The 26,553-nt window shown below is 50.8% G+C and overlaps 2 protein-coding genes and 1 long non-coding RNA gene across 6 annotated transcripts; 1 reads left to right on the top strand and 2 right to left on the bottom strand.

Annotated features, from left to right (window-relative positions):
* The first annotated feature begins 1,357 nt into the window (after positions 1-1,357).
* Positions 1,358-12,742, top strand: NRIP2 (nuclear receptor interacting protein 2). Of its 3 annotated transcripts, none has more exons than XM_001117940.5 (6): positions 1,358-1,998; positions 6,070-6,222; positions 9,119-9,201; positions 9,484-9,605; positions 9,856-9,908; positions 10,531-12,742. In XM_001117940.5, the coding sequence occupies exons 1-6, from the start codon at positions 1,807-1,809 to the stop codon at positions 10,621-10,623; spliced, it is 696 nt and encodes a 231-aa protein (XP_001117940.1). In that variant the 5' UTR covers positions 1,358-1,806; the 3' UTR covers positions 10,624-12,742. The 3 variants fall into 3 exon arrangements, with proteins under 3 accessions (XP_001117940.1, XP_077809418.1, XP_077809417.1); XM_077953292.1 differs by having other exon boundaries at positions 9,856-9,969; positions 10,289-12,742; XM_077953291.1 differs by lacking the exon at positions 10,531-12,742 and having other exon boundaries at positions 9,856-10,169.
* LOC107000722 (uncharacterized) lies at positions 4,382-6,215 on the bottom strand. The gene is made up of 2 exons (XR_001447860.3): positions 6,045-6,215; positions 4,382-4,817 (listed from the first exon to the last, which is right to left on the bottom strand). It is a non-coding gene; the product is annotated as an uncharacterized LOC107000722 (long non-coding RNA).
* Positions 12,743-13,007: 265 nt separating the features above from the next.
* On the bottom strand, positions 13,008-26,088 carry ITFG2 (integrin alpha FG-GAP repeat containing 2). Of its 2 annotated transcripts, XM_015150778.3 has the most exons (12): positions 25,880-26,088; positions 20,573-20,668; positions 19,943-19,984; positions 19,616-19,787; positions 17,680-17,819; positions 17,060-17,208; positions 16,572-16,669; positions 16,324-16,377; positions 16,127-16,227; positions 15,031-15,148; positions 14,067-14,240; positions 13,008-13,990 (listed from the first exon to the last, which is right to left on the bottom strand). In XM_015150778.3, exons 1-12 carry the CDS (start codon positions 25,973-25,975, stop codon positions 13,887-13,889), a joined length of 1,344 nt encoding a protein of 447 aa, XP_015006264.3. In that variant the 5' UTR covers positions 25,976-26,088; the 3' UTR covers positions 13,008-13,886. The 2 variants fall into 2 exon arrangements, with proteins under 2 accessions (XP_015006264.3, XP_077809416.1); XM_077953290.1 differs by lacking the exons at positions 19,943-19,984; positions 20,573-20,668.
* Between the last annotated feature and the right edge of the window lie 465 nt (positions 26,089-26,553).

The following is a 26,553-nucleotide window of genomic DNA, read 5'->3' as shown; positions in this document are numbered from 1 at the left end:
AAATGAGGTCACATTCTGAGGTACTAGGGGTTAGGGGTACATTTGGGGGGTGAAGGAAACAATTCAACCATACCACTTTCTTTCCCTCTAAATGGGGATTAGAATACAATCTTTCTTCATATAATTGCAGTGGTTGTGAAAGTGTCTCGAAGAGGCTTGGTTCCTAGAAGTTCAGTAGACATCTGGTTTGCCTGAATGTGCACGTGCCTCGGAGCTGTCTGGGTCGGACTGCACCCTTAGGGAGCAGGGCTCAGGTGGGGTAATCATCCTGTGAGAGTCCAACACAGGTAAACAGGTGCTTGGCCAATGCATTTCTCTGATGGTGAAGAGGAAAGGCTGGAGAGAAAAATCTACTGATACGCCAGGGCTAGAAAAAGTCTGATACCAAGTGCTGGAGAGGATGTGGAACCTCAGGAGCCCCCGTGTGCAGCTGTCTGAGTGTGCACTGGTAAAAACACTCTGGCAATATGCCAAAAAGGCAAAGCTGTATATGGGACGTCCCAGCAATTCCACTCCTAGGTGTAGGTGTATACTCTAGAGAAATGCTGACACAGGTGCCCCAGGAGATGTGTGCAAAAATATTCACAGCAGCATTGTTTGTTAGACCTAAAAATGAAAAATAACCTCCATTTCCTCAATGTCATGCATGCATCTAGTGGAATACTATGTTACACAGCAGGTGAAGTCACTTAACTAGAGCTAGGCATATCGTATGGATGAATCTCACTAACAAATATTGAGCAAAAAAGAGCAGACTGCAGAAGAATAAATACAGTGAGGAGGACAAAACCAATGATGTATTGCTTAGAATGCATATGGAAGTATTTGCATAAAGAATATAAAGAAGTATGGGCTTGATAAACACCGATTTCAGCAGGCGGAAGTGGAAGTGCACGGGGAGCTTCAACAGCTTATTTTTTAAACTGGTGATCAGTAAAGAGTACTGGTTATCTTACTCGTTATAACTTCTGTATATTTGAAATGTAACATTTTTTAAAGAGCCAGGACTTGAGGAGAGTCATGTAAAGGAGACTGAGATGCCAGGGACCATTTCTACTTGGGGGAAGATTCAGAGGTGTTCCTGCCATTCCCTGGAACCCAGAATCCAGAGTCAATTAGTTAAAGACTCTGACATCTGCTGGGCGCGAGGGAAGAGACCTAAGTAGGTAAAGCTAGGGGGATGGGAGGAGGGAAGGACACTCTCGTGCTGCCCCTCTCTGATCTGAATCCAGTTATTGGCCTGCACGCCAGCCCTGGGCTGCGAAGAAAACAGCTGGGCGGCCCTGGGAAGCCTGGGAGGGATGCAGAGGAAGGGGGGGCCACACAGGCTGGGAGGGGCACTAGGGCTGCCGCCCCCACACAGTGACAGGCGCTTCCTTGCAAACCACCTGGCACAGGCACCCTGACAGTTTACAGTACTGTCTGTCTCTCCTTCTCTCTCTCACACACACACACACACCCCCACACACACACACACACCCACGCCCCATCCACCGCCCGCTCTGAACAGGACCCCAGCGTTGGGGACGGGGCCAAGTCAGCCAGCTGCGGGCCCTGCCAACCCTCCCTCTCTTCTAGGACTGGGTTTTTCCAGCCGGAGTCTCACTCCCTCTACAGCAATCTCGGGAAATTGGAGACGACGCGGCTGCTCCTGAACATTATTTATTTCTTTCCTCTTTCCCTCCCGCGGGGACCCTCCTGTTGGAAGGAGAGCTGCGGCACAGGACGGAGACAGGCAGGAAGAAGCAGAGAGGACTCGGTGACGCCCCCCTGAGCAGCCCCCGGCCCACTCCTCCAGCAGGGGCCATGAGCACCAAGCAGGAAGCCAGGAGAGATGAGGGAGAAGCCAGGACGAGGGGGCAGGAGGCACAGCTTCGAGACCGAGCCCACCTGAGCCAGCAGCGCCGGCTCAAACAGGCCACCCAGTTCCTGCACAAGGACTCGGCCGACCTGCTCCCGCTGGACAGCCTCAAGAGGCTCGGCACCTCCAAGGATTTGGTGAGGCATCCCCCTCCCCCGCCCGCGTCCTCTGGCCCTTTCCTTCCACTTCTCAGATCCTGAGCAGGACCAGAACATGCAGACCCTCAGCTTTCAGGTCCCGCTCCCTTGCTGAGACCGGGAGAGGTCGTATGTCAGCTTGAGGCTCTTCACTGGGGATGTTACCATGGTTTGGTGGCTCTGAGGGGTCCTATTCTCACTGCTTAGCTTCCCTGCCTTTTCCCTCTAATGGCCCAAAACTTGAGGGTGGTGAGGAGCTAGGCTGTTTAGGAGTGGGGGCTTACAGGAACACAGGAACCTTCTAGAGTGGTCACTTAAAACTGGGAGGGCCTGGAGGACTGGCCAGTTTAGGGTTGTGACTTCCTGCTCCCCCTGAACCACAGGTTCCCTCCACCAGGTCTGTCTATCCATTTGTCCTTTCTCCTCAGAATCAAAGCATCGGGGGGCCTCCATCCTTTCCAGGGCATCAGGGTTTTGTGCGGCTCTTGCCAGGGGCCCCTGGCCGCCTTGAATGCTGCTCCCCCCACTCGTAAGTGGAATAGACCTTCCAGGCTCCTCTCCTCCCATCCGTCTGCAGCAGCTTTGGCCTCAGAGGAATGGGGCAGGGGAGTAACAGTAAGGATGTGAGTGGGCGGGGGACAATTGCAGATTCAGGCATTCCTCTCTGAGGCAGTGCTGACAAGCAGGGCCATGGAGCCACTTTGCTTGGGATCAGATCCTGGCTCTGCCACTTACTAACTTGGGCAATTGACTTTACGTCTCTGTGCCTCAGTTTCTTCATCTGTTAAATGAGAATAAAAGCAATCACAGGTTTGTTGGGAGAGTTGTTAGAGCTGATATATTTAAAGCACTTAGAACAGTGCGTAGTAGCAGGCGCTATCTAAATGCCATGATTATTCCCCCAGCTACTATTCCATTTAGTCTGAGAAATATTCCTGGCCTCTGACCCATGGGAGAGAGGGAATCCTTTGTGGAAAGGCTTGGGAGCACTCGATTCCCAGCCCCTCTCCTAGTCTGAGAACAGGTACTCAACCAGGCCCGTACTGAGAGGTTGGAAGCGTATCTGCGGCCTGCGCTCCACCAACTGCTTCTCCCAGGGAAGCTGAAGGCCAGTGCAGCGCCTTGCTACCTTTCTCTACTTAGCTCTACCTTTCCACACTCCTCTCAGCCTGGGTGCCCACACCAGGACCACGGCCCAGAGGCCTGGCAATTCCCTAGCTCCCAACAAGGAAAAGGGATTGCACTGAGACTTCAATTCAAGGAACTGCCAGGGGCTTATTCCTCCTTGCAGTGGCAGCAAGCATAGCTGAAAAACAGGAATGGAGCAGGGAAGTGGGTTCTCTGGTTCTCAATGGCTAGAACCTACTGGGGACCATCCTACATCTGTTTGGCCCCAGGAGAAGGTGCTCTACTGACATTGCCATCCCAGAGTGGCAGGTCCCGCCTTCTGACGAGAAAGTCCTGAGCTTTTCACCTCTCCCCTCTGCCCAGGATGTCCCCAGTTGATCTCTAGCAGTTACCTCCTGTGGCTTTGGGAGCAAAGGCACGACAGGTAGGGGAGACTCCATTGTCTCCCTCCTTGGGATGGCTGTGGAGCAAACTGCACAACAGTGGGAGGGGCCTGAAGCGTGCGTCCATCGTGGGAAGTGCAGAGCCAGTCTCTCCAGCCAGTCCCAGAGCTCGCTGAACTTTCCCCAGCACTGGGTCTCCTGCTGGCAGTTTCGCTGCCAGGAGCAACCCCAAGGGCCTCATTAATCTAAGGGCAGAAAAACAATCCCAGGCTCCCAAGGAGAGAGGGCAGGTGGAGAGGTGCGTAGAGCCTGGGAGAGAGTCAGTCTGCAGCAAGCATTTATTGAGTGCCTACTAGATGCTGAGCCATGCCCTGGGATATAAAAATGAGCGAGGTAGACCCAGGGGCTTTCCAGGCTAATGGGAGAGTAAAATCCACACATAACATTTGTGAGCAGCATGGCAAAGGGAGCTAAGACAAGGGACCCCAGCTTGGGGTGTATGGAGAGAGAAGCATGAAGAGCTCGGAGAGGGTATCCTGGAGAAGGCACATCCTGCATGGTAAGATGTACACAGAATCCCAAACTTAAGATGCAACCTCTCTCTCAAATAAAGTGTGTTAAGTCAGTTCTTCAGTCTAGCCTCGAGAAGAGTGGGGAAGAGGAGTTTCAGGAAGAGAGGAGAGAGGAGAGAGGAGTGAAGGCATGGAGGCAAAAAGCAGCCTGGTATGAGTGGTGCTTCTGGGGCCCACAGAGTGGCAGGGAAGGAGGCACGGCCCCGTCATCTGGGCTGTGGATCACCTTCAAAAGCTTGAGCTCCAGCAAGCAATGTGGGGTAGGGGGTCTTTGATGCATTTTAAATAAGAGAGTACATGGTTAGTTTCATGTTTTACTTTGGTGCTTCTCAAACTTTAACCTGCACACAAATCACCTGGGGATCTTGTCACAATGAAACATCTGATTCAGTAGGTATGAGAGTCTGCATTTTTAAGAGGCTTCGAAATGATGTTAAAGTTGCTGATCTGAGGACCACGTTTTGGAGTAGCAAGGTTTTTAGCTTCCAGTCTGAAGCTCCAAGCAGATGTATTTGAAAGGTAACAGGTCTGGAGACAGGTTATGAACTTAAGAAGGTGTTTGAGGGATCCAAGAGAGCTGCGTGGAGTGTGGAACACATGCGGTAACAGAAAGGAAGGATGGAGGCCAGGTGCTGTGGTGTACGCTTCTGGTCCCGGCTGCTTGGGAGTCTGAGGCTAGAAAATGCCTTGAGCCAAGGAATTAGAGTCCAGTCTGGGCAGCTTAGCAAGATCCCATCTTGAAAGAACAGAAGGCAAAAGAAAAGAAAAAGAAAGAAAGACGAGAGAGAAGGAAAGGAGGGACAGATTGATTCTACACAGGAGGCAAAACCGGCAGAATCTGGGAAGTGACTGGATGGAATGGGAGTGGTTGTAGATGAGGGACGGGTCAAAGATGATTCCCAGCATCCTAGTTCTTAAGAGTTTTCTGTTTGTTTGTTTTGTTTTGTTTTTTTGAGATAGAGACTTGCTCTGTCAACCAGACAGGAGTGCAGTGGTGTGATCTTGGCTCACTGCAACCTCTGCCTTCCGGGTTTAAGTGATCATCACACTTCAGCTTCCCAAGTAGCTGGGACTACAGGCACGCGCCACCACACCCAGCTAATTTTTGTTTGTTTTTTTTTTGAGATGGAGTCTTGCTCAGTCACCCAGGCTGGAGCGTGGTGGCGCGATCTCAGTTCACTGCAAGCTCCGCCCCCCCGGGTTCCCGCCATTCTCCTGCCTCAGCCTCCCAAGTAGCTAGGACTACAGGCGCCCGCCACTATGCCCGGCTAGTTTTTTTGTATTTTTAGTAGAGACGAGGTTTCACCGTGTTAGCCAGGATGGTCTCGAGCTCCTGACCTCGTGATCCGCCCGTCTAGGCCTCCCAAAGTGCTAGGATTACAGGCGTGAGCCATCGCACCCAGCTGTATTTTTAGTAGAAATAGGATTTCACCATGTTGGCCAGGCTGGTCTCAAACTCCTGATGTCAAGTGATCCACCCACCTTGGCCTCCCAAAGTGCTGGGATTACAGGTATAAGCCACCACGCCTGGCCTAGTTCTTAAGAGCTTCTTACTGTTTTTCATCACACCACCAACCCTGGGATTTGAAGCCCACTGAAGGATGAGGTCAGAGGGGAAGTAAAAAAACAAACCTCCTAGTTAAAAAAAAAATATGTTTGAGACAAAATTTCCCCCAAGCATACTAATTCCTGAAATGTCCCTTTAGCTACTAAGTCAGTTTAACCAAGAACGGACCATTCTCCTCTTCCCATTTCCTCACTGCTGAGCAATCTATGAGTGTCCAAGGAAAATGGCATGATTTGATACTGGGTCTTACTCTGCTCTCATTACCTGACTGCTGGGACCCTAGGGTCAGCTCCTAGGATAAGGCTCAGGTCTGGGGTGGGGGGTTTGGGGGAGCATCCTGGGATATCTAAGTGGGGTAACTGAGCAGCCTGGATACCTGGGTTTAGAACTGCCTACCTTCATTGTTTCGTGATGGAGCCAGCAGCCGCACAGTGTGATCCAAAGACGCCTGGTAGAGGGAAACCCGAATTGGCTTCAGGGGGAGTCTCCCCGGGTGCAGGCCCTGATTCATGGCCAGGAAAGCAGGAGGAGGACCAGCAGGACAGAGATTCCAGCTCTTCTGGTCAACTGCAAGGTGAGAGGCCTCCCAGGGACACACTTTCATTAACAACCCTGCCTGCGCTCACTTCACCTGCTCTCCTTTCTGCCCTGATGGCAGAGGGAGGAGGGAGAAAGGACATCTGTCTCCCTAGCTTGGACCTAACCAGGATCCTCTACCTCCTTCCTCCCTGCCCCAACCCATCTTTCCTTGGTGCAACTCCGTCTGTCACCACCATTACTCGGCCCCCTTTCCTTGGTCAAAATACAGTACTTAAATTAAGTAAGTACTCCTCAGTGTGCTCTACACAGACGAATGGTGTGCGTGCATGGATAACGTAATTCTGGAAAAAACTCATGTGTTCCAAGGCATTGGCCCTGTAATCTCTGGAACCATTTAACCACTCAGTCACTACTGAACGTTCCCAATAAATTCCCAGTGGTCCTCAGCCACCGTCTTTGCTCTGTGCTGCTTCTACCTGGATTGCTCTCTTCTTGCTCTCCAATCATTCTGCGTCCGCATTCTGCAAGCTTTTAAAGCCCAGATCAGGTGTTACCTCCTCCTTGAAACCTTTTCTGATTTCCCCAGTAGGAAACAGCCTTTCCTGCCTCCCAACCTCTAAGGCATGTTACTCACATCCTTTTTTTTAAATATTTTTTTCTTTTTTTGAGACGGAGTCTCGCTCTGTCACCCAGGCTGGAGTGCAGTGGCGCGATCTCGGGTCACTGCAGCCTCTGCCTCCTAGGTTCAAGCGATTCTCCTGCCCCAGCCTCCCAAGTAGCTGGGATTATAGGCCCGCACTGCCACACTCGGCTAATTTTTGTATTTTTAGTAGAGACGGGGTTTCACCATGTTTGTCAGGCTGGTCTCAAATTCCTGGTGCTGGGATTATAGGTGTAAGCCACTGCGCCCGGCCCTTTTTTTTTTTTTGAAGACAGAGTTTCACTCTTGTTGCCCAGGCTGGACTGCAATAGTGTGATCTCGGCTTACCGCAACCTCCACCTCCCGGGTTCAAGCAATTCTTCTGCCTCAGCCTCCTGAGTAGCTGGGATTACAGGCAAATGCCACCGTGCCTGGCTACTTTTGCATTTTTAGTAGAGATGGGGTTTCTCCAGGTTGGTCAGGCTGGTCTCGAACTCCTGACCTCAGGAGATCCATCCACCTTGGCCTCCCAAAGTGCTGGGATTACAGGTGTGAGCCACTGTGCTCCCTGACTTTTCCAGTCCTTTTATTTATTTTTTTAAGATACAGGGTCTTACTCTGTCACCCAGGCCGGAGTGCAGTGGCATGATCAGAGCTCACTGCAGCCTCAACCTCCTGGACTCAAGCGATCCTCCCACCTCAGTCTTCTGAGTAGCTGAAATCACAGGTGTGTGCCACCACACCCGGCTATTTTTTTTTTTTTGTATTTTTAGTAGAGATGGGGGTTTCACCACATTGGTCAGGCTGGTCTTGAACTCCTGGCCTCAAGCGATCCTTCCACCCTGGCCTCCCAAAGTACTTGGATTATACATAGGTGTGGGCCATGGGGCCGGGACATTCACATCCTTTTATAGTCCTTAATAGTCCTTAAAGCTTTCTACAGGCGGTGGCTCACGCCTGTAATCCCGGCACTGTGGGAGGCCGAGGTGGGCAGATCACGAGGTGAGGAGATGGAGACCATCCTGGCTAACCCAGTGAAACCCCGTCTCTACTAAAAATACAAAAAAAATTAGCCGGGCGTGGTGGCGGGTGCCTGTAGTCCCAGCTTCTCGGGAGGCTGAGGCAGGAGAATGGCATGAACCCGGGAGGCGGAGCTTGCAGTGAGCCGAGATCGCGCCACTGCACTCCAGCCTGGGTGACACAGCGAGACTCCGTCTCAAAAAAAAAAAAAAAAAAAAAAAACTTTCTGCCATATAGTAGAGTTAGATTTTACTTCCTTTAGACTCCTAAAGAATAGCACTCACTGATGTACCTTCCAGTAACATATCTTATAGCAGATACTCAACGAATGTTTGAAATGAGAAAATGACCTGTGTGTATATCCAAGTGTATATCGAAATGTCTGTCTATGTCCCAAAGTAGGTGAACTTGTCCTCCTTTGTTTCCAATGGCAAACTTCTTGGTTACCCATAGCTGAGTTTCCTAACAGGGGATTCCAGTCTTCTCATCCTTCCTCTATTCCTAACCTGGAGTTTTCGAACCAGGAGGCCATCAAACTCCCAAGGATTCCTCTACATAGATCACCATTTCTCCATTTCTGGCAGATCTTCCCCAAACTTATGAACATATCACATATAACCACTTTTTTTTCCCCCGTTTTATTTTTTGTAGAGACAGGGTCTTGCTGTGTTGCCCAGGCTGGTCTTGGACTCCTGGCTTCAAGTGATCCTCTTGCCTCCAAAGTGCTAGAACTACAGGCATGAGCCACCTCACCTAGCCCACTTCCTTTTTTGATTTATCCGGGAGTTCTGCCCCTATTGTGTGAGTCTCATAAAAACCAGTTTTTGTTTTTTTGGGTTTGTTTTGAGATGGAGTTTTGCTCTTGTTGCCTAGGCTGGCGTGCAATGGTGCGATCTTGACTCACCACAACCTCTGTCTCCTGGGTTCAAGCGATTCTCCTGCCTCAGCCTCCCAAGTAGCTGGGATTACAGGCCTACACTACCACGCCCAGCTAATTTTGTATTTTTAGTAGAGACAGGGTTTCACCATGTTGGTCAGGCTGGTCTTGAACTCCCAACCTCAGGTGATCCACCCACCTCAGCCTTCCGAAGTGCTGGCATTACAGGCGTGAGCCACTGCACCTGGCCCCGATAAAAGCCTGTTTTAAAGACAGTTTGTTTTCTCCACTCATTTCTAAAAGGGAGTCATCAGTGGGCTGGGAAACTGAAGGACCCAATCCCAACCCATTCTCCTAGGGACTCACTGATTCGGCACAATCCCTCTTTCTCAGTGCCAGGACCTGCTGCTTAGAGTGGCCGTGGACACAGGCACCCAATACAATCGGATCTCTGCTGGATGTCTCAGCCGCCTGGGGTAAGAGTGGCCCAAAAAAGCAAATGGGGGACAGGGTTTCTTTTTGGGCTGATGAAAATATTCTCAGATTAGATAGTGACGACAGTTGCATATTTTATCTCAATAAAGCTGTTATTTAACAAAAGAGTGGCTAGAAGACTCTGGCAGAGAAGGCAAGGATTTAGACCCCACGTGAGGTCAGGGGTTGGAGGTGAACCCATAGTAGAGCGGGACGTCTGCTGATTAATGGGGTGAAGCCCACTGGGGGCTGTGGTAGCTATAACCTTTGCTTCCCAACCACAGGTTAGAGAAGAAGGTCCTAAAAGCCTCAGCTGGGGACCTGGCCCCTGGGCCCCCAACCCAGGTGGAGCAGTTGGAGCTACAGCTGGGGCAGGAGACCGTGGTGTGCTCGGCACAGGTGGTGGGTAAGTCCCCCCTTCTGCAACAGCCCTGGTGCTCGCCTCTCACCTTTCTCTTCAGGGTGGGGCAAAGGCAGAGACTTTCAGTCCCTGCAGCACAAGGAGTCCCCAGAGATGTTCTGACCATCCCTCATCTCCGTGCCAGTGCCCTCGGATCTGGGGATGGGGTGGGCAGAGAAGGAGCAAGGGCTGAGAGGAGGGCAGCAGTGACCGCTGGGAACCCTCAGCCTCTTCTGTTTTCAAATGGTTCCTGCAGATGTTGAGAGTCCTGAATTCTGCCTGGGCCTGCAGACTCTGCTTTCTCTCAAGGTAAGGCACCCACACTCAGGGCCTGATCCAAAGCACCGGGAAAAAGTAATAGAAGGCAGAGGTGGCCGGGCGCGGTGGCTCAAGCCTGTGGTCCCAGCACTTTGGGAGGCCGAGACGGGCGGATCACGAGGTCAGGAGATCGAGACCATCCTGGCTAACACGGTGAAACCCCGTCTCTACTTAAAAATACAAAAAAAAAGCTAGCCGGGCGAGGTGGCGGGCGCCTGTGGTCCCAGCTACTCGGGAGGCTGAGGCAGGAGAATGGCGTGAACCTGGGAGGCGGAGCTTGCAGTGAGCTGAGGTCCGGCCATTGCACTCCAGCCTGGGCGGCAGAGCGAGACTCCGTCTCAAAAAAAAAAAAAAAAAAAAAGAAGGCAGAGGTGTGGAAGCCTGGACCAGGTTCTGATGAGAGTGACTTAGAGATTGGCAATTGTCCCTTTGCTTCCTTAGAGGTTCCTTACTCACCACCCAGTGAAAAGTCAAGAGAACTGGGTCACCCCCTCCAACAGGAGTCAAGGGAAATGGGGATAAGGGGGAGAGCAAAAGGCAGGTGGAAGCTGTGGGAAGTGGGAGGCAAGTGACGGGCTGAGGTGAGCCCGCATGACTGCTGTACACCCCACAGTGCTGCATCGACCTGGAGCGCGGAGTGCTGCGGCTGAAAGCCCCGTTCTCAGAGCTGCCCTTCCTGCCTCTGTACCAAGAACCTGGCCAGTGACTGCTGTCTCAGTCAGTCCCCAGAGGGAAAGACCTTGCCTTAGCAGAAGAGGTGTGTGGGGAACGGGTGCTCTTGAAGCCAGGTAGCTGGGGACTCCGGTGTCTGCCCTTTCAATCACCACCCTGAGTCCTGCTGTCCCATTTCCCCCAGCCGGCCACATTCCTCTCTGCTTCTCAGCAGCTGTCCTACTCCCCAGGGGGAGTTTTCACTAGAGCGCCCACGACGCCAGGTTTCTCATTCATTTCCCTCCAAGAAGAGCAAAGCCAAACCAGGACCACAGATGGGAGGCTAAGCAAAATGGGGTGCCTGCCTGGGCTGGGTTGAAGGCTCTGCTGACTGCTGTCCTTGCCCAGCACCCAATTCCACCCCAAACGCAACTCAACTTCCCACACCACCATGTCTCTCACCACACCTTCTGGGGCTCAGTATCTCCCACAATTACACTGCCATGCCTCACCAACCTGGGTCCCTGGACCTCCTGGTGTCTGCCTCTTGGATTCTGTGCACATCTGCACAGATGTGGGGGAAGAAACATGAGACAGAATTCAATACAACAAAGAGATGGAGTTAGTATAGGAATGTCCATCTCATAAGGCTGAGAGCTTTCATTAGTTATTTTTCTGGGGCTGCAAATGTCTGAAGCCAGTTATTGTTTGATTACCCTGTGCAAAACCTTGGACATACTTCTGCTATTAACACTAGGTATTTATCCTTCTCCACTTGCTTTTTGTACCCACCGAGCCCCTGAACTTTGGGGGTGTGTGTGGCAGAGCCTTGTAGAGAACTGCTCCTACGAGGCAGACAGGACAGTGAGGCTGTCACCACTCAGACTGAACCTATTTAGTATTCTTTCTGATTTCTGGAACTACCCACCTCGTTAGGCCTTCTTCCCACCCCCGTCTCCGGTCTCTTGAGCTTCAGCTCGCCTTGTCCTGGAATCAGGGGCTTTCTAACCCCCGCCAGGCTTTGCCAAAGCAAAAACACAGAGGCTTTTTCTTTTTTTTTTGAAGTTTGGGGTCTGTCAGGAGAGAGAGGCTTTTCTGAATTCACTGTGAAGAGAAGAACCCGAAGCTTCAGACGCCAGACCGCTGAGAGTCTTTCTGGCTGGTGTGAGTCTCTCAAATCATGGATTAGGAGTAAAGAAAGAGGCCGGGCGCAATGACTCATGCCTGTAATCCCAGTGCTTTGGGAGGCTGAGGCGGGTGGATGACTTAATGTCAGGAGTTTGAGACCAGCCTGGGTAATATGGCAGAACCCCATCTCTACTAAAAAATACAAAAATTAGCCAGGTATGGTGGTGCTCACCTGTAATCCCAGCTACTTGGAAGGCTGAGGCACAAGATTGTTGTGAGCCAAGTTTGTGCCATTGGACTCCAGCTTGGGCGAAGGAGTGAGACCCAAGGAGTCTCCAAAAATAAACAAACAAACAGGGGGAGAGGAGGACAGTGGTAGAGCTAACCTGAACTGGGTGGGACCCTTGGGCTGAGACAGAGTCCTGAGCCTGGGGTAGACTGGGTTAGAGAAGAACCGGGGCCGGGCGCCGTGGCTCACGCCCTGTAATCCCAGCACTTTGGGAGGCCGAGGCGGGCGAATCACAAGGTCAGGAGGTCGAGACCACAGTGAAACCCCGTCTCTACTAAAAATACAAAAAAGTAGCCGGGCGCAGTGGCGGGCCCCTGTAATCCCAGCTACTCAGGAGGCTGAGGCAGCAGAATGGCGTGAACCCGGGAGGTGGAGCTTGCAGTGAGCCGAGATCGCAGCCTGGGCAACAGCGCGAGACTCCGTCTCAAAAAAAAAAAAAAAAAAAAAGAGAGAAGAACCGGGATGCGAGGAGCTGCTTGTGACACCTGGCCTGACCTTTCCCGGCTGCCTCCCCTGCCCTCAGAAGGAAAGGAGAGGGGCTCACTTATCACGTGTGCCATAGTACCTGGTCTCAGAATCCTAAAAGCTTTCCTCTCCCTCACTGCCTTGCTCCACAAGGTCCGCTTTCCTGGGTCCTGTGCTGTGCCTTTCCTTGTCTGCGTCCTGCTGCTTCTGTAACTGCAGACCCCAGGCCCAGCGGCAAGCCCTCGGTTCAGCTGCTTCTCCATTGGAATAAACTCTTGTTTCTCTATGTCAATGTTCTTCTCTGGTCTTCCTCCCTGCCTGTCAAGAGCTGAATGATAACTCTGCCCGCTGTCCCTTACAGAAAGGAAATGGGAATGTGGGCCCTCGCCCAGGCTGACCCACCTGACTAGGGTCAGTATAATTGAGAGCAATCTGAAAGCAATGGCTTTCAAACTCCTCTGACCACAGCAGGAACACATTTCACATGGCACTCAGTACACACGCGCACATATGACTGTAACAAAACAATACTTACCCACACTGCGAGCAATGCACTCTGCTGTTTTCTATTTTACTTTATTCTATTCTACCTATTCTAAAAATGCTGGCCATAATCCACCAAAGGACTGCAACCACAGTTTGAAAAACACCGACTTAGAGCACTGAGAATCAAGAACAGACGGCACATAAATGACCCAAGATATAATTCTGATTGTGGTCTGGATCATAAACCTGCATCACATTTTAAATGACTATTGTCTTAGAGACAATAAGCTTTTTTATGGGGGAATGGGTGGGTGGAAAAATGGGAGCAGGGCTTCTGAAGCTCACTAATACCTGAAGAATATGGCAACACGAGAAAGCACTGACCCAGCTGCTTTGGTAAATGGAGGAAAATCATCTCAGGGTTGCTAGGAACATGGGTGAGACCAGACTGTAGAAAGATCCCTCAAAACAAAACAGTTTGCCATTCCTTTAACAATTACCAACATCAAGAACTTGGAATTATGCCATGGAAGACAGAGCTTAAGATGGGGTGGAGCCCTTACCTCCACTGCCCCCCCTGGGCCTAAAGCCTGGTTTCCTTATGGGTGTTGGGGCCACGCAAACAAGTCTCTGTTTTCAACACAGTCAAAGTGGGAAGTGGGACATGTCCCAGATGATCTGGAACAAGGCCAGGGTCCTAGGACCCTGCTGGCGTGATGGATGAGGTCCACAAGGAAATGGGCAGAGGGTCAACTTGTCTCTTCTTTCACCAAAAAGACTGCAAGGTCTATAGTTCATGGTCACCCTAGCGCTGCTGCCATCTTTCATGTCCAGAGTCAAATCCTGCATTTCTGTAATGCATATTCCCTATCCTGCCAATATCACAGATACCTTTAGGGGGTAGGGTGGGGGTTCGGAAGAATCCTTCACCAGCTCTGAGGCAAGTACGGCTAGGTGGGATCCTGGAGGCTTGAGGAAGCACACTGTGGTGGCTGGTCTGGATGGTAGAGCGTTTGGTGAAGCAGGGCACGAGTCACAGGGAGGTCGTCAGGATCTGAGAGCCAAGAAGGGGTGGGTGAGAGGCTGTGGGTCTCCTGGGCACCCAGGCCACTGGCTTTTCTGGGACTCACCCACACCCAGCTCCTGCAGCAGGCTGTGGTACTCCGGCTTGCTTTCCAGCAGTTTCAGCAGATTGGTAGACTCCATCCGCTCCAGCTGCACCTCCCAGTACACATAGATCTTCTGGTTGAAAGTGACATATACGAGGCAGGGGCTGTTACGGCCCTCTTTGCAGGCATACAGGCCTGGAAGATGTGGGCAGGGGGACAAAGGTCAGGAAGTTTCAGTGCTGGTGGTGGGGGGCAGACAGCAAAACACAGACCTTCGAGTCAGCACTTCCTATCCTCCACTGATGTCCGGAAAAAAATGAAAGGTTCTCTATTTGTTTTCTGTTAGGAACTCAGTAAAACAGATAAGATGGGAAAAGACCTGGCTCACTTCAGATGTAGAAAAACCATAGCAACAAAACCCAGGCAGAACAGAATCCAAAAAGGTGCTATTTGTTGATTTTCCCATCTTAGTGATACCCCTGGAGTGATGAGGGACGGCCTTGCTCGCCCAAGGGCGAGACTAGCAGAACACGATCAGAAAGTAAGGCCAATCCAATCCCTCCTTCCAAAGGCATCACCCAGTCACCCAGAGAGTGAGTGCTGCCTCCCAAGGCCCCTGACTTGGAACTAATGAAAATGTTCTAGGAGACCTTTCTCCACAGAGACCTGGCATGCTCAGGTGGAAAAGAACTTCCTGATGTCTTCACACATCCCAGACCGATGACAGAAACTCATGCCATTCTTTAAAATATTCCGGGGTGGAGATGCTGCTGTCTTTTATTTCTTATTTAAGATTGTCAAGATGGCAATGTAGTGACCACCCCTCACCCCCAAACAAAAGAGCTGAAGAACTCATTGGTGAATGAAGACTTCCATCAGGGGATACGGCAGAAAGGGAAGTGAGGGGCAAACACTTCCCTGGCATATCTAACACGCCTGTCTAACTTAAGTGTGGTCAGCAAGGGGCCATGAGGGCGGGGGTCACCTGCACAGAAGGCACGGATGTTTTCATCCACTTGGAAGCGGACAACGGTGCGGTTGTGGTCAATGATGTATGTCTGTCCATCCCAGGCGCATGCAACTACCTCCTCATGCCCGTTGCCCTGAAAAAGGCCAGAGACAAGGAACATAAAGGAGCTGCGGACTGGACTCTGGATGACAAACAGCCAGCTGGGGAGGAATTTCACCCATGGGCTGGGCAGTAAATGGGACTGTCAAATGAGCTGTCACATAATGCTCACAGCCACCGTAGGAAGTAGGCAATTCTATACTGAGGAAACCTCAGCTTGTAGAAATAGAGTCACTTACCCAAGGCCACTCAGCTAGGAGGCAGCAGAATCAGGACTCAAACCCAGGTCTGCCTCTTCTCCTAAACCAACAAGCATGCCTGACGACAATATAAAGTGTAGCCCCTGCCTGCTGATTCAGGGGCCATAGTGACATTAAATAGAGATTTATATATGGACAAGAAAAACCTACAAAATATGCCTCTGGAGTTGGGACGAATAACATACTTCCAGGCTCTTACAGTAACTTTTCTTTAGGGCTACTACTTCTGCTGAAGTTATGGAAATGACAGACTTCTAACAGCACGGTATAGCGTTAACTATGGTAGAGTAAGAGGAAACAAACTCGCTTCAGATGGATTTAGACCTATCTAAAGAGACTTAAGGCCGGGCACAGTGGCTTACGCCTGTGATTCCAACACTTTGGGAGGCCAAGACGAGAGGATTGCTTGAGCCCAGGAGTTTGAAACCATATATGGTGAGATCTCATCTTTACAAAAAGTTTAGGAAAATTAGCCAAGTGTGGGGGCACACGCCTGTAGTCCCAGCTTCTCAGGAGGTTGAGGTGACAGGATGGCTTCAGACAAAGGTTGCAGTGAACCAAGATCATGCCACTGCACTCCAGACTAGGGGATAGAGGGAAATCCTGTCTCAAAAAAAAAAAAAAAAAGACACAGAGACTAAAGATAAAGGTTGGGAGTTCCCTGGGATGTGAGAATAGCCTGATTATTCCAAATCTCATCTCTCCATGTGGAAAATGCAAGAATGTTCTGCTCTGCCAGGTTTTCCACTCACGGTGACATCCAGTTTCTCCAGGGCAAAGAGCTGGTGATCCACCTGCACTGACCACAGCAGCTTGTCTGCTTCTTCCATTTCTTCCATGAGCTTCAGTGTCCCTGCCAGGGGGAGAGGCAGGCTGAGCGTGGGTGGGATAGGCCCCGAGCAGACCCTACAGGCATACAGCCCCCACGCCCCATCCCAGCATTGCTCACCATCCAGGGTGCACAGGGCAAAGAGGCCAGAGCCACTACTCTCAGTGCCGTGGCCTGTGGGTAGGACAGGAGGACCAGAGGAAGAAAACGTCAAGGGCAGGGCAAGGTCAGAGCCTACGGGGAGAGGGGCATTCTGCAGCAGCAGGGAAAGGACAGGGCTCGAAATGAGGGGCAAGCTATGGATCTCCACTCTCCCAGAACTGACGGCTGCCCCTCATCTCCCTCCCTCACCCCCACTGCACTTTCACCTTGTTTGATGTTGCCAATTAGGTGAGTGGAGACATTCTTGTTGTGGATACGGCCAGATGTCTGGTGCAGCACCACATCTCGGGTAGCTGGGGTCTCCCTGTACACGGGAGGGTGGAAGGATCAAGCGAGAGACCAAGTGAGCTGAGTTCTCTAGCCCTTTGTAACCCATATCCCTGCAAGAGCTTCTGGGATTTGAATCAGCTTAGAAACCTGCCACTGACCCTATCTGGTCCATGTGGCAAAGAGAAGAGACAGGGATGGCGCTGCCAGGTTGGAATCTCAGGACCTCTTTCAGGTGCTACAGAGTTAGAGCCCAGGATTCCCTTGGTCCTAACGTAATCTTCCCCAGTGGGGCAAAGGTGCTCGGGCTGGGACCTAGATGAGGCAGCTCTGCCAACTGCAGACCCATTTGACTACCACGTGCCATCTGGGAGCCCATCCTGCTTCCATGCACCCCCACACCATCCACAGGCCTGTACCCCCTTACCTACTGCCATCCGTGGGCCCTTCGGAGGCAGGAGGGGACCCAGTGTCCTTTTTCCAGGTACACAGTAGAATTGCATAAGCACAGCCTGGCTGAGACACCATGAGTTCAGGAACACCCAGTGGTCCCAGAGTCACTGAGAGGCTGTCCACCTGCGCCAGGGAATGGGATTAAAGGGAGATGGAGACAGAAGGAAGTGGGACCCTGCAGAGAATGGCGGGGGTGGGAGCGGGGCGGGGATCTTGGGAACAGCCCTCTGGGCTTCAAGGGTAGCAGCAGGGGAAGGATTTCGAGTTTCCAGGGCTCCTGCCTGGCACCGTCCTCTCCACACAGACCACATGCTTTCCCCTGTGCATGACCCAGCTGGGGTCTAGGTCCTGATGCGGCCCACTCCACACCTACCTTCACAGTCCTCATTCTTAGCCCAACATGCCTTTCTCTTCGCCTGTTACTAGCAATTTCCCCTAAGCCCCTGATTCGAAATGGTCTTTGGATCTCTCTTGACAAGGTGACTTCACTTCTCCCCATCCTGGCCCTGTCCCATGACTGCTCTCCCACTGTCTCCTCCAGGAGCCCTTCTTCCCAGCTCCCTGGGGCCTTGCTTGCCAGAGTCAGCTGCTTACCTGACCCTCCAGCATCCATTTCTTGAGGGACACCAGCTGCCCTGTGAGATGTTCGGGACCCTCACCTAGCTCCTCCCAGCGGAAAGCTCGCACCACACGGTCTGTGTAGCCCACCACCAGCTCACAACACCCATCTCCATCTGTGGGCATGAAAGACAAGATGGGTTTTGGAGTCCCACGAGCAGCTCCGGCTCCTCTGCTAACAGCGGCACCTTCTAGCCAGTGTGGCTGCATGCCCGATCTGCAGTGCTGCTCACTTCACACTCAGTCGGCTCCCGCCCCTGTCTGCGTTTGCGGCATCTTGCCCGTCCATTTGGTCCATCTGTTCCGCAGCTCCTATCCGCTCTCTGCCTTCATACTACTCAAACATGCAACTCAAGTGTCCCAATTCATCCCATGTATCTCCCACCACCTACAAGCCGCCTATCTGTATGGCTCCCTTGCTTGCCGCTTTTTTTTTTTTTTTTTTTAACCAAATGTTACTTTCTCAGTGAGGACTTAGCCCTAACAACTCCATTTAAAATTGCTACCTCTACCTCGACACTCTAGCACTTTCTGCGAATTATGTTCTCCACTGCACTTACTATTTTTTTTTTTTGAGACAGAGTCTCTGTCACCCAGGCTGGAGCGCAGTGGCACAATCTTGGCTCACTGCAACCTCTACCTACTGGGTTCAAGCAATTCTCCTGCCTCGGCCTCTAGAGTAGCTGGGATTACAGGCATATGCCACCACGCTCAGCTAATTTTTTTTTTTTTTTTTTTTTTTGAGACGGAGTCTCACTCTGTCGCCCAGGCTGGAGTGCAGTGGCGCGATCTCGGCTCACTGCAAGCTCTGCCTCCTGGGTTCATACCATTCTCCTGCCTCAGCCTCCTGAGTAGCTGGGACTACAGGTGCCCGCCACCACGCCAGGCTAATTTTTTTTTTTTTTTGTATTTTTAGTAGAGGTGGGGTTTCACTGTGTTAGCCAGGATGGTCTTGGTCTCCTGACCTCGTGATCCGGCCACCTCGGCCTCCCAATCTGCTGGGATTACAGGCGTGAGCCTCCGCACCCAGCCTAATTTTTGTATTTCTATTGGAGACGGGGTTTCACCATGTTTGCCAGGCTGGTCTTGAACGCCTGAGCTTAAGGGACCTGCCTGCCTCAGCCTCTCAGAGTGCTGGGATTCCAGGTGTGAGCCACGTGGTCGGCTGCACTATCTTTTTTTTTGGAGACGGAGTCTGTCGCCCAGGCTAGAGTGCAGTGGCATGATCCTGGGTCACTGCCACCTCCACCTCCCAGATTCAAGTGATTCTCCTGCCTCGGCCTGCTGAGTAGCTGGGATAACAGGTGCCTGCCACCAGGCCTGGCTAGTTTTTGCATTTTTAGTAGAGACAGAGTTTCACTGTGTTGGCCAGGCTGGTCTCAAACTCCTGAACTCAAGTGATCCACCTGCCTCAGCCTCCCAAAGTGCTGGGATTATAGGGATGAACCATCGCATCCAGCCATGCACTTACCACCTTCTAATATACCACTTAGTTATCTTACAAAATGTATAGTGTTTCTTTTCTTTTCCTTTCTTAAGAGAGACAGGGTCCCACGCTAGAGTGCAGTGGTAAGATCACAGCTCACTACAGCCTGGAACTCCTGTCCTCAAGTGATCCTCTGACCTCAGCCTCCCAAAGCGTTGGTATTACAGGCGAGAGCCAGCACACCTGGCCTATATTGTTTCTTTTCTGTCTCTTCATAGTAACGCCCAGGAGGGCAGCAATTTTGGTCTATTTATTCACTACGGCTATTCCAGTGCCTTGAGCGATGCCTGGCTTATCACGGGAGCTCAGTACATAACCAATGCATAAATGAATACGGATTCTCCCTCTCACCCCAATCCCTTGGGGTCTGTTCTAGTACCCACTGACTCCTACTCTCCTGGCTGCCTGAAAGGTAGGCATGCCCACCGATGTCACTGATCAGCATGACCTTGGTGTTGGCTGGGATGTGCTGCTTGAAGACTGGACGCTGCTCCTCTCCCATTAGTGTCTCGTGGTGCCCAGAAGCGTCCAACATCTTGGCAGGTGTCAGGTCAAACAAATGAAACCAGCCTTCAGCACTCACTGCCACCAACAGGTTCTAGGACAAACAGAGGTATAGGAGAGACGGACTGGGGAGGGAGTTTTGGAAACAAACCCAATAATCAGATCACAGAGGTCAGAGCTGAAGCCTTCAACCTTCAACTGATTTCCGCTGTGAGCTAGGAATCAAGAAAGGTCCCCTGTAGTTCTTACCTTTCCTTTATTACATACATCTCCAACCCCAACGCAAGTCAGCTGTAAGAGAGAAAGGGAGGCTCAGGGAGACGCCAGGGGAGACCAGTACTCCCTGATCTCTGTGAAGCGAGGAGCAGGCGGGTTTTCTAATCACCATCATTCACTGAAAACTTGTGCCATAGGAACTATGGTGATAATCTTTATTAACTGAGTTACTGTGCTGCAGGTTTGGTATACACAGACAGCAACATGAAGACCTGAGGTGGTTAAGACAATCTGAACTTAAAATAAAATAGGAACCCTATATTTAATCGAGCTAGGCGATCATATTTCTAGACTTATTCAAATTTTTGCCCCCATTTTTGACTATACTTTAAGATTAGACCATCTTAGGCAACTTCCATAAAGTGTCAAGGAGTACTCCACCACACAAAAACACCCCAGCACATGTATGCGTGTGTGAGGACAGGTGCGAGCGCTGGCTGGGGGCGTCCCTCCCTGAATCAAATTGGCTGCAAGTCAGTGGCTGGGCCCAGTAGCTGGGGAGTCAGGACACATGGGTGAGCACCTGTGTGGGAATCATCCTAGGCTGTCCCTGGACAGAAGGGATCCCTTCCCCCCTCCAGGCCCAGGGAAGTGAATACTGACCATTCCCTGGCAGGAACAGGTGAGCCATGGCCGACTGTCATCATTTTTATACACAGACACCTTCCCGCTGGTGTCTCCCACCACCAGTTCATTTAACTTCAAATGGAGAGAGAAGAAAGCGTTAGGATGGGACTCTGCTGAACCACTTCAAGCTCTTCTCTACTTAGCCTAACCAAGGGAAATCACAAGACCTCAACTTGCCTCTTCCTCAACTTTATTAAAAGTCTGGCCAGGTGCAACAACTCACACTTGTAATCCCACTGCTTTGGGCGGTGGAGGTGGGTGGATCACTTCAGGCCAAGAGTTAGAGACCAGCCTGGGCAACATGGCAAGATCCCATTTCTACAAAAAATTTAAAAATCTGCGAGGTGAGGCCAGGTGCGGTGGCTCACGCCTGTAATCCCAGCACTTTGGGAGGCGGAGGCGGGTGGATTGGTTGAGCTCAGGAATTCGAGACCAGCCTGGCCAACATGGTGAAACCTTGTTTCTAAAAAAATATAAAAATTACCCAAGCATGGTGGTGCATGCCTGTGGTCCCAACTACTTGGGAGGCCAAGGCAGGAGAATTGCTTGAGCCTAGGAGGTAGAGGTTGCAGTGAGTGAGCCAAGATTGCACCACCGCACTCTAGTCTGGGTGACAGAGTGAGACCCTACCTCTCAAAAAAAAAAATATATGTATTAGCCAGGTGTGGTGGTGCACACCTGTAGTTCCGGCTACTCAGGAGGCTGAGGAAGGAGGATCACTTGAGCTCAGGAGGCTGAAGCTGCAGTGAGCCATGATCGTGCCATTGTACTCCAGCCTGGGTGACAGAACAAGACCTTGTCTCAAAAAACATAACAAAACAATCTTTTGGGGCCAACACAGCCATAGTTTCCCAGTTCTTTATTTCCATTTAGGGGTGTGTGTGTTGGGGGTAGGAGAGGTTACAGAAATTGAGGCTACACACAATTTATGGCCCACCCCAGAAAAGTATGCCACCTGAACAGCTCTAGGCTACACATGCCTGACTTCGGCTCTTTGCATTTGCCCATTACAAATGGGACATGTTTTGAAAACAGCCCAAGATGGTGGAGTTTTGGAGAATCTAACTTCGGACCTCATATTTAATCAAGGGCCAAATAAAAAGACAATGTGAACTCTTGGGGCCCTCCCTCCTCTAGCAAGGCCTTTTGATCTTGAGGTGTATGTGGGAACCACACAGGATGGTGGGGCCTGAGTGGGTAGAGCCTGAAGGGGCTGCTCCCCACTCTGGGCCTCCAGTGCCCTCAAGTGATGGCTAAGCTCTAGGGAAGGGAGGTCCCTGCATGGAGCCTCTCCACCATTTGTATCTGGGTAGCTGCCCTTTACAGGGGCACAAGATGTTAACCAAGTGGCTTCAAACCCCACTCCTGCAAATTGCTTTATGATCTCCTCTTGGGGGTACAGCCAACATCCCCTTCCTGTCCCCAGAATACACTGAACTAACACTGTACTCTCAAGAAATTTAGTTCTGAAGGCAACAGAGATAACAGGTGAATAGTAAGGAAAAGTTAGAAACGAATTGGAATTTATTTGAATCTTTGATTTCTGGCTGGGCGTGGTAGCTCACGCCTGTAATCCCAGCTACTTTGGGAGGCCACGGCAGGAGAATCGCTTGAACCTGGGAGGCACAGGTTGCAGTGAACCTCTGCACTCCACTGCACTCCAGCCTGGGATAAGAGTGAAACTCCGTCTCAAAAAAAAAAAAAAAACTTTGATTTCTTTTTTAATTCTTTTTTTTTTTTTTTTTTTTTTGAGACGGAGTCTCGCTGTGTCTCCCAGGCTGGAGTGCAGTGGCGTGATCTCGGCTCACTGCAAGCTCCGCCTCCCGGGTTCACGCCATTCTCCTGCCTCAGCCTCCCAAGTAGCTGAGACTACAGGCACCCGCCACCACGCCCGGCTAGTTTTTTGTATTTTTAGTAGAGACGGGGTTTCACCATGTTAGCCAGGATAGTCTCGATCTCCTGACCTCGTGATCCACCCGCCTCGGCCTCCCAAAGTGCTGGGATTACAGGCTTGAGCCACCGCGCCCGGCCCTTTTTTAATTCTTATAATTGTTATGGGAGTTTCTGGCGAGAATATCAGATCACAGGAGCATAAAACTAGCTTTTTAAAAAATCAAACCTTCTATTACTTGATATTTCTTTTCTTTCTGTTTTTTTGTTGTTTGTTTGAGACGGTCTTACTGTTGCCCAAGCTGGAGTACAGTAGTGTGATCATGGCTCACTGCATCACACTGCAGCCTCAGCTTCCTAGGCTCAAGTAATCCTCCCACCCCAGCCTCCAGAGTAGCCGAGACTACAGGCATGCACCACCACATCTGGCTAATTTTTTCACTTTTTTGTAAAGACGGGGTCTCACTGTGTTGCTCAGGCTGGTCTCGAACTCCTAGACTCAAATGATCCTTCCATCTCAGCCTCCCAAAGTGTTGGGATTACAGGCGTGAGCCATCACGCCCAGCCAGTGCCTACACTGTTCTAAGGGTTGAGAATATAGCAGTGGAAAAAACAGATTAAAACATTCCTATTCTTATGGAGCTTACAGTAATGGAGCTTACAACTCAGGTGAAAAAAATGATAGTATATCTAATATTGTAGAAGTGAATAATAGTGTAATTCATTTAGATAAACACAATTTCAAAAAAGGTGGTGCTATAAAGCTATGAAAAAAAGGGAATGCTTTTAAACAAAGAAGGCAATCAGATAAAATGGAAAATAATGTATATCTGAAGGTGCTTTGATAATTTACTGTTTAAAAATGTGGCCTGGTGAGGTTGCTTACACCTGTAATTCCAGCACTTTGGGACACCGAGGCCAGTGTACTGCTTGAAGCCAGAGGTTTGAGACCAGCCTGGTTAACACAATGAGACCTCATCTCTACAACACATTAAAAAAATCAGCCAGACATGGTGGCAGGCACCTGTAGTCCCAGCTACACAGGAGGCTGGGGCAGGCAGTAGGATCATTTGAGCCCAGGAGTTTAAGGCTGCAATGAGCTATGATTGCACCACTGCCCTCCAGCCTGGACAACAGAGTGAGACCCTGTCTCTGTAAAAAACAAAAAAATTAAAAAATTCCTCCTCTGATTTTCTCATAAAATTGGACAGCTTGGCAGTTCATGAAGAAACATGAAAGCCCAGAAAACACAATACAAATTTATGAGAATAACTCTTTCCTCCCCAGAGGGGGTAGAGTCAAAAGAAGCCTCATAAAATACCTTCTCCATCACAGCACTAGGGGGCGGTGGGAAATAAGCACAGGACAGTGAAGGAAGTGTGAAGCAGGGAGGCCCAGTACGAAGACAGGGCAGAGGGTAGAAGGGGGCAATCCAGTGCAAAAAAAAAAAAAGAGCATCAGACACTATTCCCTTTAATGCTCCACCGGAGAATCCCCTACGTATTTCAGTCAATGCATCTCATTACATGTTATTATCCGGTGACTATTACACAACTTGATTATGAGCTATCTGAGGACTGGAATTCTCTCGTTCATTTTTGAATTCCCAGAATGTAGCAGAGTCCTTGGTGCATAATGAGCAGCTCAATAAAGATTTGCAGAAAAACAGAATAAAATGCTCACAACAACACGAACACTTAAGAGACCACCAAACTGTGTGCCAGGCATTGTTTTACCTGCTTGACCTGTGGTAATTTATTTAAAAAATGAGAAGAAGGGCTGGGCATGGTGGCTCACGCCTGTAGTCCCAGCACTTTGGGAGGCCGAAGTGGGCTGATCACGAGGTCAGGAGTTCAAGACCAGTCTGGCCAACATGGTGAAACCCCATCTCTACTAAAAATACAAAAAGTAGTCGGGTGTGGTGGCGGGCGCCTGTAATTCTAGCTACTTGGGAGGCTGAGGCAGGAGAATGGCTTGAGCCCGGGAGGCAGAGGTTGCAGTGAGCCGAGATCAAGCCACTGCTCTCCATTGCACTCTAGCCTGGGGGACAGGGTGAGACTCCGTCTCAAAAATAAATAAATAAATAAAAAATAAAGAGGAACGACTGCTGAGGAGAGAACAGGTAGGTGGAGATTGTTTCTGTAATTCAACCAAGGTGTAGCACAAGTTGCCAGGCACACGCATCTACCATGAAGCAGGCACTGAAGAAACCGGACGTTATTAACACTGGGTTGTGGCAGTGATTGTTACCCTGGCGGGAGAGCAAAGCAGGGAAATACCCCAATCTAGTCCAGCCGAGTGGGCCAAGTCTAACAGCAGCAGACTTTGAGTTTAATGCCTATATTAAGCACGGACGGTGTGCTTAATTCTGTGAGGGTAGGAGGAGGTTCAGAGAAGTCTTCGAAGGGGCGGAGCCACAGGGAGCGCGGCATTGTTATTTCCACTTCACGGCTTTGAAAGGTGATTTTTTTTTTTTTCAGACGAAGTCTTGCACTGTAGGCCAGGCTGGAGTGCAGTGGGCGAGATCTTGGCTCACCGCAAACTCCGCCTCCCGGGTGTAAGCGATTCTCGTGCCTCACCCTCCCAAGTAGCTGGGATCTGAGGCGCGCACGACCACACTCGGCTAATTTCTGTATTTTTAGTAGAGACGGGGTTTCACCACGTTGGCCAAGCTGGTCTCGAACTCCTGACCTCAGGTGATCCGCCCGCCTCGGCCTCCCAAAGTGGTGGGATTACAGGCGTGAGCCACTGCGTCCAGCCAAGGTAAGTGATTTGAGAGGTGACGCCACTGCAGGAGGCTTAACTCAGAAACAGTGATCCAGAAAACTTGGCCACCAGTTTACCAGGCTCCTCCAGTGAACACTTGACTCAATCAGGCCGAGGGATCAACTATCTATCCCACTTAAAAAATACTCCCAGGGGCCGGGCGCGGTGGCTCACGCTTCTAATCCCAGCACTTTGGGAGGCCGAGGAGGGATCAGCTGAGGTCAGGAGTTCGCGACCAGCCTGGCCAACATGGTGCAACCCCGTTTCTACTAAAAATACAAAAATTAGCTGGGCGTGGTGGCGGGCTCCTGTAATCCCAGCTATTCAAGAGGCTAAGGCAGGAGAATCGCTTGAACTCGGGAGGTGGAGGTTGGAGTGACCCGAGATCGCGCCACCGCACACCAGCCTGGGTGACAGAGGGAGCCTCTGTCTCAAAAACAAACAAACAAACAAACGAACAAAACCAACCGCGAACACTGAAGCTATCAATAAAGTTTTTCTCTTTAGCGCTCCATACTAGCCACAGCGCGCATGCTCAAGCTCACGTGGCACGCTCGGGCGGCCTGTCCCACTTCCCTTGCGCCGTCCCCGCACAGATCCAGGCTCTTGCAGTGCGCATGCACCTACCGTATCGTTATCAACGTCTCCAAGGCAGATAGCGTGCGGGAAGAGGCTCCCGCTGAACTCCAGCGCCACGCGCTGCACGTAGCTAACCGATCTCATGGCACCTCCAAGAGCAGAGGGAGCGGGGAGCCCCAATAAATGGTCCCTGAACCCCCGTCGCGACAGCCGCCAGAGCGGAAGGCCACCTAAAGCAGCAAGTTACGTCACTGCCTGAGCCTCCAATCTCTGCCTTCCTCCTTTAACCTCAGAGAGGAGGCGGGTCTTCCGGGCTTGGAGGCGGGCTTACCACCTCTGATGTGAGTGACAGGCCCACGGGCCACTCCTTTTCTCCACAGGGCTGCAGCCCATGGGTAAACCAACCCTGACGTGGCCGATCTGTTCCCTTGGCAACAGGGCTCTCAAGGGCTTGACCTAGTAACCTTGACCTTTTTCCTTTGTTTCCCTGGCAATGAAAATTCCTAGCCATCAGACCATTCCTGAGAATCTTACTAATCTTCGTAATAACTGGTAATTGCATGGTTTTGAAAAGTTGTTTTTTAAAAGCTAGCTACCCATTAAGAGTGAAAACAATATAGTGAGTTGCAGTCAGCATATAAAAAATTAAATACAATAGAATATATCAAGTGACTCCCAAGTAGTAAGATAAGTATAGTTTTTGTGAAACCCTTGTTTCAATT

Source organism: Macaca mulatta, chromosome 11 (genome assembly GCF_049350105.2).
Source record: "Macaca mulatta isolate MMU2019108-1 chromosome 11, T2T-MMU8v2.0, whole genome shotgun sequence".
Classification (NCBI taxonomy): domain Eukaryota; kingdom Metazoa; phylum Chordata; class Mammalia; order Primates; family Cercopithecidae; genus Macaca; species Macaca mulatta.
This window is presented reverse-complemented; position numbering and strand designations above follow the sequence as displayed.